The following is an 11969-nucleotide window of genomic DNA, read 5'->3' as shown; positions in this document are numbered from 1 at the left end:
GAAACTATGCCTTCTCCTAAGAAGGATGACAATATTCCTCGTAAGGTTAGACTTGTACCTCCTTCTCATGATGAACCTGGTCTCCTTCCTACACCAAACATTCCTCTTTTATATGGTGTAGTTCCACCTTCTTGCTCTTATAGAGAGAAGAGACCTGCCTCTCCTCTTGTTCAACCTAAAAGACCTCAACCTAAACCTTCAACTATCAGAGCTGAGAAAATTCTTCCTTCAACAAATATTCCTCCTCCTTCTCAGTCTTCCGCTAAGCCTCGATAAAATTGTTGTGTGAGAGACTGCCGATGAAAGCGTCGTTCTCGAGCTCATGAAGTTGTTCCTCAAAATATTCAATCTCCCAAAAGTCCAACAGTTGACATGATTCCCCTTTTTCCTAAACAAGATGGTGAACCTACATCTCTAAATCATACGCTGCAAAAAACATGTGATGGTTTTACTCCCATTCATGTTTGGACTCCTCTTTCTATAAATATTGATGAAGAAAGAGGTGAAAATATTATTCATGATGGCAATACAACTCCTATTGCTTCTAATAGTGAATTTGAATATGTTGATGTGGACAAACATTTATCTATAGAGTTTTCAAAAGCCTTAATCGTAGCTCCTAGAAATAAACAAAGTGACTTATCACATGAGCATAGTCCTTGTTTGGATCTTGTGATAGTTCCATCTGATGTGCTCAATGTCACTCCTCTGGCGTGTTTCCCACCTTCTTGAAATAGTGAACAACAAGATCGGGAGGTGAATCACGTGCTAGATTAGCTTCATTAGCACAATAGATCCTCTACCTCTCTCTATTTTCATTCTCTTTTGTGACCATTCCTCTATGTGTATCCCTGTTCTTCTATGTTCCCTAGTAATGTCTACTTGAGGAAGATGCAAAGCATTGAGATCTATTTTGATCTCTTGCATGTTCACTCAAAAGACACCTTCTATTCCCTTTCTTCCAAGGTAGTTTCCTTTCTTTGGGGAATGATGATTATTCTATACATATATATGATATACATGAGTTATCATATAGCATACTAACTCCGAGGAAAGCAAAACTACCTCATGATTTATGTTTGTGTTTATTATCCTTGCGATAGCGTACTCTCTCTCTCTCTCTCTCTCTCTCTCTCTTTCTCTCTCTTGGGTGTATCCTACCTTGAAGAAATCTCTCCCAATAAGGCGTGCACGATCGCTTTAACGTGGGGGCATACACTCCGCTCATATTTTTCCTCTTGATACTCAAAGTTACCTAGTGAACTTGGTTTTACTTTGTAATTTTTTGTATCCTTGGTTTTCATGACTCATAGTGAGGGAAACCTTGCTACATGTAGTCCTGGTCCTTGTCTCTTGATCTTCCTTTTTACTTTGTCAATCGATGTCGTAAGATCCTTACTCCATTGGGGGCTTGGTGTATTTTGCCTCTTTGATGTGGTGAAAGTCTTTCAATCTTGTATCCTTGTACTTGTAGTATTGGCATATGCTTATACTCCCATTAAAGTGGGGGATAAATGTAGCGTCATAAAATTATGACCTTGCAATTTTCAACCACATTTGGGTCTTCACATTGGCGAAACGAATCCCTAAACCTGATTGGAGACTCGAGACATGCTCACACTGCTCGAAGCTTGCATTTCCTCGCACCCTGCACTTTATGTTGTTGTTTCCTATCCTAAATTAGGGTAGGACAAGCGCCCCTGTCCTTACCATATTTTGGGATCCCTCTATTCAAACTTTGCATTTTGGAAGCAAAAAAAGTTTCCCTATGTCGGCCTATAACTAAAAATTAGTCAATTAACCCTAATTGGCGAATATATAAGATGCATTCTCTCTCCCATTTGCATAGGTCAAGAAGTTCAAGAAGATACATACATGAAGAGGAAATTGTGATCCTAAGTGAAATCAAGCATTCAAGCATTCAAGTGTTCATTCAAGCATCCACTGAGCATCTCAAGTCTCCTTTCAGGGCTATGTGTTGCATTCAAGTCAAGGATTCAACCATTGAAGTGGAGATCTCTCTTGACATTCAATTCTATATATCCTTCAAACAACTCTATCAACATTTCAATTACATCCTCCTTGAGGTGAATTCCGTTTCAGTCATTTTACTTTTATTACTTGCAAGTACTTTTTATCATTTGGTTAATTCCAAAACTGGGGTTTGACCTGAAGGCAAACCCCCAATCCCAACAACATTTCCTCTCTTTTTTGTTTGTAGGTTGCAGGTGCGCAACTGTATTTGTAGATTTGGACTTCATTCTCAAAGGCGGAAAAACCCTTTTTGGGCTCATAGATTATTCGGAGGACTGTGTGCACTTTCAACACGGACCCAACAACTTTTGCCCAAATTTGCAGGGGAGTTTCATCTCGGCCTTTTACTGCTAATTCCATGTGCACAACTTCATCCTGCATTTCTATCTCAAATTTTAATCATTTCTTTGTCACTTTTACACTTAGTCTTAAATCGTATAATTCAACCTATTGCATTCTAAAAGAGGGGTTACTTTCACTTTCTAAATTCATTGTCAATTCACTTAGCATTAAATCTCTTGAAATTGGATCTAGTGAATTCTCCCCCTCTTTTAAATGTAATGTGTGTGAGAGATTGAAAATAATCTTTTGCAAAATCTTCACTCCTTTCCTAGGAGAAAAAAGCTTTCCTCATCACCCATTTTTACCACATTACAGAAGGTAAGAGATCTCTACTGATCGACCCAATACACTACACTCAGCTATATTGTAAATATATCACGAATTACATAAAATGAATAAAAAACCTCAGAAACCTAACATAAAAACCAAGCGCAACGAAAATTGTTACTGCCATGACACTTCAATTCAAATACCAAAACAATCAGACATAGCTTATATGCTGCCTCCTCTAGCGTTCCAGTCGATCTGTTATGAAAAAACAAATCAAAGAATTTCGAGATATGGTAAATTAAGTCTCAATTTCTTAGCAGGGCTTTGTCCCAGTCGAAGTTCTAAGTCGACTTCCTCATCATCCTCTGAAGAACCCATCTCCTTACCTTTAGCATTCATTTGCGGGTTTTCATCAAAGGATTCACTGTAAGAATAGAATTGAACTCTATCGCAAGTCTTCTCCCGAATATATTCTTCACTACTGTGTCCTGCCCACAAATTGGAGACTAATGAAAAGGAAGCGGCCTGGTCATATGGAGCCGGTGAAGATAAAGAAGGCAAAGGAGAGGAAGAGCGAGGCCCCCGGTCACATACTACTAATGAAGATAGCATCGGAAGAGCCCGGTGCCGGCGGTGGATGTTCATATGACCGCCAAGCGCCTCCGCACGGCTGAATCCTCGTTTGCAAAACATGCATTCGTAGCAATTTTGTCCCGACGGTCCCGATGCCACTTGCTCCATGTGACCTGCGGCTTCGTTAGCCTGCTCTCCATTCTGCTGTACTTCTTCATTTTCAATCTGGTGAAAAGGCATATTCTTAGATGAAATATCGCAAAAAAAAGGAAGCGTAAAAATAGCGCTTGGTGATTAAAATTGTTGTCGCAATGGGCTTTTAAAGTGGTTTGGCAGCCATATATAGAGAATGATGGATTGGCAAATCAAGATTCCTAAGCATAAGTCGTAGGAATCCGAATCCGAACAAGACAAACTAAAAGTGCGTGATCAACACTTGGCATTACGTTGATTATCATTTGTTATGACCGGCCTCGAAACAATTGATAATTCCAAGGTTTCACGTGTACGCTATCTATGCAACGTTAAGGTTTGATCCAAAGCTCTTTTATATTGATTATTGGAGTATATAATTCCAGCCAGCATTGATTAATATTCAATGTATTTAATATTTTGTGTGTGTTTATGGGACAAATAGATTTTGAAGGGACCTGAAATTCTGTAAGAAAGAACTGCACGCGCGTGTGTGTGGAACAAATAGGTGTGTGGAACAAATAGGTTTTGAAGGGATCTGAAATTCTGTAACAGAGAACTGCATCAAAAAGTTGCATAAAGATAAACAAATTCATTGCAGCCCAAAGACAACAAAAAACTAGCACAAAACCAAAAGCTAGGAAAGAGACAGTAAAAGGATAAAAACTAGTACAAGTTCTTAACGACCTCAACGACCTTTGTTTCTAGCTGAGTCATATTTAATGCAATCTTCTTCAACTCCTAAATTTCCTAATTAGCAATTTTTTTCTTCAAGTTAGCCTTGGTTCTCTTGCACGGTCCCACTGTATCCTCTATCTTTTTATCTAGCACCTCCACATCCACTGTAGCTCCTTCCTAGTGGGTGACTTCAAGCTTTAAAAACATGGTATTTATACTCTCAGCCGAACTCTTAGTCACTTGGTAACTGAAGGTAACTAGAGATATTAAGTTTTCATTAAATTTTTGGAATTTGTTCTCCATTTTACTCAGCCTACCTTCAAAATCTTTCTTGAGTTTTTCCTATAGCTGAGAAATCCTGCAGTCATAATCTTTCTTCATATCACTAACCATTCCCATAGTCTTTCTCTGATCCATCATCCACTTTTCATTAGTTTGAGGGTCTTGTTTAGTGGTAATAGCCATCATTTTCACATTGATATCTCTAATTTCATGAAAGACACATTTAAACATCCTAAAGTTGCCAATAGTCGCATCATGGGCGACAACCAGAACAACATTAGGATTCTTCCTTTCCATGTTGAAGAGAGGAGAATTGGCATTGAGCTTCGAGACAGGGGATCTACCACTTTAGTTCGGAATCTAGAAAGATTTGTTCAGGAGTGATTGGTGAGAAGGAAGAGAGTCAGAATGTGAAGTGGACATTGGGGATGGTCTTCCATGTTTATCTTGGTGGGCACTCTTTGAAGAAGACCCAGAATCAAAGTCCAAGCCTTCCAAATCCGTGTTCCATTCTTCTTCCTTTGAGGAAAAACTAATATGCTCGCCTTCCTTAGAATCGATTGAAGCCTCAAGAAACCTAGACAATGGGGAGGGTAGGGTTTTGATGTGTTCACGAATGAGGAACAACAAACCACCTTGCAAAGCAGAGGAATTATTTTTTATGTGGTCCTTTATACTAGCATTAATTGAAGCCATAAAAAGAAGATTTTTTTCTTCTCTTTATGCCTAAAATGATTCAACAAAACAAAATGATGCATGTAGGCCCTAGTAAATCTATCATCTAGGGTTACATACTTCATCAAAACCACAATAATAGAGATCCATATAGATGTAATGTTAATGTGTGTGTGTAAGTTGATGTATATAATAATAGGAGATTAATCTAATGGTGCATAGGAATATGGATATGATTTAGAAGTAAGTGTTCATTAGTTTTCATTAAAGTTTGTTTTTTTAATTGATGAAAAAGTTAGTACGTAAAGAGTTCATTTTTTCTTGATTTAAATATTGCAAGAAGTCATGTTTTATCAACACAGTGATGTATTTTATGAATAAAATGAAGTGTTGGTTTTGTGTATATCATCTTATTTTTAATATTCTTGAATTTCTTTATTAAGTATTAGAGTCGTCAATGATATCTTTCTCTAACACATGTTTTACCAAATTTCAAATCATTGAATCATAATGAGGATATTCTCAATACATATGAGAGATTACATGAAAATGGATTTGCTAAGCACACAAATGTAGTAATGGACATAATATATTATCTCAAAAAGAGTAGGACGTTCTCAAGGATAACAAAAGCTTAAATCCCAAGATTCTCTTCTAAATTTTTTTTGTCTTCCCAAGGATTGTGGTAGAAATAAAATTAAATGAAGCATTGAGTATCCTCCAAATTGCATACAAAGGTATTGCTATTTATTAAAAGCTATAAAGTTGCAAATATTGATAACAGAATTTGACACTATGTTCATGAAGGATTCTAAATCTATATATTTATAAGCACAATTTAAAGTAACTCCTCCTATCCCATAAGTATAAAGTTAACTTTCATCCTATGCTAAGTATTCTACCCTATCCTTGAGATTCTAGAGTTTATATTGTGGTACCACCCCAACCATCCTATGTAGGACAATAAGAGAAGTGTTCGATATCATCTAGACCTTCTCATACTTTAAGATTTCTTTTATTTGTCCAGCTTCTTTGGAATATAGTAAAAATTAATCCATTGTGAGTGAAAATTTCCCTTTTCTCATTTCTTAATGTTTAGAGGTTCCTTCAATTTCTCCCTTTATTCATACAGTGAAGGAAGAAAAGGAATTAATATTGGGTGATGCCCTGAATCCTTCTACAAAATCTATTGAACCGTATAAGAAATGGAATCACAGTGCAAGAGAATGTAGGATATGCCATCATGCTATGGATCATGATCTTGTTGCAAGAAGTGAACCTTCCCCTAGTTTTGTTTCTCCTAAGTAGTCAAATGTTGACTTGGCCCCTCCTAAACTATCTTTAATTTCACCTACTTCTAATCACATCCCTCCATTCCCTCATAAGACCAATACTTATCTTTCACATCCTAGCTAAAAGATTGAACTCTTACTACATTATGTAATTGTCAATTCTATAAGATTATTGTATTCCCCTTCTTGAAGATTCTTCTTCTACATTGGTCAATAATTCTTGCAATAATGTCATTGGTATTGTCACATCACCTATTTGATATACAAGTGAATAATGGTTTGGGTGACATGGTTGATAACTATGGAAAATCATTCAATGTCAACATTTTCTCAAGCAATTACTCTAGCTCCTAGGGATACATGTGGTAATCCTTCCTTAGGGAAAGGTCCTTCATGTATGGAACTAGTATTATCTATTTGTATTGCACCACTTGTAACTTGTTTAGCAACTTTTCCACCACCTCTTTAGATCAGAAAGATTGGGAGGCAAGCAATTTATTATAAACCATCTCCTAAGTGTGTTAAATTTTGTCTTTTATTGTTTGGGTGTATGCAACTATTTTTCCCCATAATGTGTTGGTTGGTGTGTTTTGTTTGTTAAGTTCTCTTTGGATGAGCCTTGATGATTTGTTCGCACAAGGATACAAAGTGATTGAACCTATTGTGACTTTCTTCTATATGTATCTTCATTCTTTTATTTTTCATAAATATTTTTTATTTCTTTTGAGAAGAATGAAAAGCATTGAGATATTTAGGTCCCTTCCATATTGACCCAAAATCCTTAGTTTCTTTTCATATTCTCTTCCTTCTTTATACTTGTTCCATTGTATCCAGGGTTTGAGATCAATTCCAAAAGAATCATGTTAGTATGCATTATTTATTCAAATAATTCATACTAGTGATTTTTTTAGTGGCTAATATTCGCCAATTGGCTATTTTTTTAAATTTGGAAATCAAAATTTGGCTAATAGTTCAAGTTTTAAGGTGATCTAAATGGCCACATTTTTACAAAAAAATATTTTAGTCTTATTTAAATCACCAAATAGTTTATTTTATTAAATTTTTGAACTCAAAGATTCACCAAAATATTCGATACATGATTGGATCAGATTTGCCAAAATTCTAGAATTTATTATTAAAAAATTAATTAATTTGCCAATAATACATCATAATTATTAGTTACTTTAGGGTTTTATCAACAATATTTAGTTGCCACCATTGATTAAAAATATAATCTAATGACCATCATTGCATTCCATGAGGTAAATTATACCTACAAGTTGTAATGCTCATGGGGGCTGAGTTGCTTTTCAATTGTTGACCTCAATACAAATCAATGGTATAAAAATAACTTTAGGCCCCATGAGTATTGCAAATTTTAAGTATATTTAATCTAACAAAATACAAATAGAGCTAATAGATTAATTTAAATTAATGGTAATAACTAAATTAAGTAGTACCTACCCTTTAACGCATTAATAATTTCCACCTTAGGCCTCTACTTTTCTATAATAATTTTTTTATAATAAAATTAAATTTACAATAGTAACTAATACATACTCATATTATTTTTGTTGGTGTAAATAATTAATCATCTTGGATATTATTACACCTTACTTAAGTTTACTTGGGAAATGCATTTCATAGTAGTTCGGGTATGAGACACTTGGGTGTTTGTGCCACATTGGGATAGTGTGTGTAGGAGAATTTCCACCTTTTGTGGGCTTTTCTTGTTGTTACACTCCACATTCAGTGGGTGATCCACCTCATGTGGAATATTATATTGTTTCTCCTACCTACCCACACCTATTTCCTACCTACCCTTGTTTCTTATTGAGCCACATGTCATGTTTGTGTGCTCACATATCCACCTAGCCTTGCCTATATAAGCAGGCTCATATACTTTGTTTGTACGGACCTTTATTGTATGTAACGATTGATGATCCAATTGATCAACATTTTCATCTTGATAGAATACAGTTTATTCCTATCATATATTTTGTTCTCTCTTATTTGTGCTTTCCATTTCCTCTAGATCTTGGCAAAATCTCACATGGTATCAGAGCGTAGGTCATCGGTTTGAGTCCCTCAAGCCCTAGACCCTTCATTTGCATAAGCTTGGCTTATCAACGTGGTACGTAGTGGGTGTGAATCCTACATGGTACGTGGTTGTATTTGGCTCTATCATGTGGGGGGTGTTGGCGTAGCGACTATATCCATGATGAGATCCCTCTCAACTACAAGTACGTGCTTTTGGTGTGATGAAAAAATCTACATGGTACTAGAGCCATTAGAGTGTCATTGGTTTGCCAATTGAGAGAAATTTGATGTTATTTGGGGTTGTGTATTTTGGAGTTTTCTATTGCAAGTTATTATTGAAGCTTGATGGGTCAAATCCGAGGTCAGCACTGGATTGAGGAGGTCCAAGAAAGCCAGTTTTGTTTTTTGTTTCATCCAAATCGGACTTCGAAGGCCAAATCTAGAGGCATATGAAGTTTGAAGCTAGGACGAAAATTTTCCAAAAATTATAATTTTGCAGGCAATTCGCAAATAGCGATATCACTCATCCGAACTCATTTTTTTGAGAATTTTTTTTTGTTTTGTGGTAGAATTTTGTGATCTACACAATGGTGTAGGATTTTTCTGATTTTTGGATACAGGGTTTTCGGAAATCGTGAAATCCCAATTTTTACAACTTCAGAGACTTCGTTTGGGGTCATATGACCTCCTTTTCAGGTGCCGTTTTTTTTTAAAGTGCACATTTTTTCATCTATTTTCATAATCTGCCATTTGTTTGCAGTGTTTTTGAGTATAAATTGTACTTTTTATATTTGGCCATTCTTGGCATATTTGGTACTTGCATTTTGTTTGGATCTCAATTTAGATCATTAGTAGTATTTGTTGAAGTCTCTTAGATCTCATTTTGAGAAGTTGTAATCATTGAAATTAGAAGCCCACTTCACCATTATTTTCAAGTGCCAACATGATCTTTTTATGGGGGGTCAATTGCTCATTTATATCTCTTGGTGAAATTCCATTCGGAGGCATCTTCATCTGTAGTATTCTATAGGGCTTCTTTGTTGGTGGCATCATTTTCATGTTTCCACATTTGAATATTTTATCATGATGTATGCTCTTGCATGAGAAATGTTGTACTCGCACTATCATAAAGTGTTACGCCTCTTCGTATCTTGTCATTGTTGACTATTTGATGTAGTCCTCTTATACATGTAGATTAGGAATATCTTGTGAGACTTGGTGCATGTCTCCAATTGAGACTTAGATTGTACACATTTGTGCATGGCTCCCGTGAGACTTGGTTTGTATTAGTATTTCTGCCATTTACGAGTATCCAGATGATGCTCAAAGTAGGTTGTCTCCATGCCTAATCTTCATTTTTGTTGCAATGAGTGATTCATCGTCATTGACATTGGTACCTGATTTTGTCACACTTTGACATTATTGGTGCAATATTGGCTCTCTTTCTTCCTTATGGGGAGGTATTTTGGTCAACATCATGGGACCATCCTTGCAAGAGATTCGACATTGAGGGAGGGCTTCATGGTCTTTCTTCTCTCTTATGGGGGGACATTTTTTTGTTCTTCTCATTCATCATTGAGAGAATTGTGTGATTTCTTCATCTCTCTTTTGGGGGAGGGTTGTTTCCCATTGGGTTTTTCTCTCTTTCCCTGCTTTGTGAGAGATTTCATTGCATTGGTTTGCATGCATTTGCATTTGTTCATGGGTACCTAACATGGCCTCGTAGCCGGGACCCATCTTGCATTTCTTAGTTACATTGTAGACTTTAGTGCATTCCCCTAAGTTGCACTTAAGGGGGGGTGTTGGTGTAAATAATTATTCATCTTGGATATTATTACACCTTAGTTAAGTCTACTTAGGAAATGCATTTCATAGTAGTTCGGGTATGAGACACTTGGGTGTTTGTGCCACATTGGGATAGTGTGTGTAGGAGAATTTCTACCTTTTGTGGACTTATCTTGTTGTTACACTCCACATTCAGTGGGTGAATCCACCTCATGTGGAATATTATATTGTTTCTCCTACCTACCCTTGTTTCTTATTGAGCCACATGTCATGTTTGTGTGCTCACATATCCACCTAGCCTTGCCTATATAAGAAAGCTCATCTACTTTGTTTGTATGGACATTCATTATATGTAACGATTGATGATCCAATTGATCAATATTTTCATCTTGATAGAATACAGTTGATTCCTATCATATATGTTGTTCTCTCTTATTTGTGCTTTCCATTGCCTCTAGATCTTGGCAAAATCTCACAATTTTCTAAGGTTCGACAAGATTTTCTACCAAAAAAAATTTATGTAAAAAAAATCGCCAATAAAATTGATATTTTTCTTTTAAAAATGAGAGATTCGCCAATAAAAATTATTATTTTTGTCCAAAATAAATAAAAATTCACCAAGATTTTATATTTTTTTGGAGGGGAGATTTCTTAAAGTTATCAATGATTCATACTATCTTTGAATTTATGGATCCCTTATGTGCTATTTTATGATGCTTCTTATAGGTGGTATGACCTTAACTTGCCCATGTTGGAGGAAATTCATTTATGCATATTTGTATATACAAGTGTTGCAATTATGAAGACCATCCAATCTACGAATATAAGGGCTCTTAGAGACTCACATGTTTGTTTTACTAGAGATTCTAACATTAAAAATGATAGGTGAGAATGTTAGTGTTCCATTGTTACAAATCTATGATACCATGGAAAGATTGAGTTCTCCTACAATAATTTTCACAATGAGATGTTTATGCAATCTATGAGGATATATTTTAGTAGTCTAATACAAGGAAAAGTGTCACACAATTCCCCTGTTAATGATCACATTTGGATTTATTGATGAAGTGATTATATTTATTATTTCTCTATTAGATATTGTGGTACTTCCTCTAGTGCTAGTTTTGGAGGGTAAAGACTAAAAAGGTCATACAGGAGGTCAATGGCACCAAAGGATGGAAGAATTTCCATCATCTCAAGTTAGCTTCTCACATTGAGATGATGTCATTCTTGAGAAGAATTTTTAGTGTTTCGGTCTTGTTTCCCTCTTTTAGCTTTCTTTGTTCATGTTGACAAATTTGAAGAATGAACGTATTGTGAAGATTGATTTTGGAGATATTAGGATTTTATGTGGAGCTCAATATAGATTGTTGTCTAGTGTGCTTTCGAGATTAAGATAAAGAATTATACCCTTTCATGATCATCAGACAATGATGGAGCTTTGTTGTAGCTCAATATAAATTTTGTTCGAATAATTCAAGACTGTGATTCAAGGGTATGGGACTGAGAACTCAAGAACTAAGCTCAAAGCTATATACCCTTTCGAGGGTCACAAGGTAGCTTGATGGAGCCCCACTTGATTCAAGATTTGTTTCTTTAGGAAATTATCTTCTCAAAAATGTGTATTCATATTATGTCATTTACAAGTTTTGTGATGTAAGCCTTAAAGGGGTTCTCTTGGTACTTTCGCAAGAACAATGTAGTAGGGGGGAATCTTGGTGTAATGTTAGCGAATATCAATTATTTAATTGTATAGTTAGGCGATTATGTTGTTATTAGTTTCAAAAAATATTTATAATTGTATAA

General features: G+C 35.7%; 1 protein-coding gene across 1 annotated transcript; it reads right to left on the bottom strand.

Annotated features, from left to right (window-relative positions):
* Positions 1-2919: 2919 nt before the first annotated feature.
* Positions 2920-3459, bottom strand: LOC131057973 (transcriptional regulator TAC1-like). The gene has a single exon (XM_057992050.2). The coding sequence runs from the start codon at positions 3457-3459 to the stop codon at positions 2920-2922; it is 540 nt and encodes a 179-aa protein (XP_057848033.2).
* Between the last annotated feature and the right edge of the window lie 8510 nt (positions 3460-11969).

Source organism: Cryptomeria japonica, chromosome 8, assembly GCF_030272615.1.
Source record: "Cryptomeria japonica chromosome 8, Sugi_1.0, whole genome shotgun sequence".
In the NCBI taxonomy this organism is placed as follows: Eukaryota; Viridiplantae; Streptophyta; class Pinopsida; order Cupressales; family Cupressaceae; genus Cryptomeria; species Cryptomeria japonica.
The sequence above is the reverse complement of the archived record's forward strand: the minus strand, read 5'-3'. Positions and strand labels throughout refer to the sequence as shown.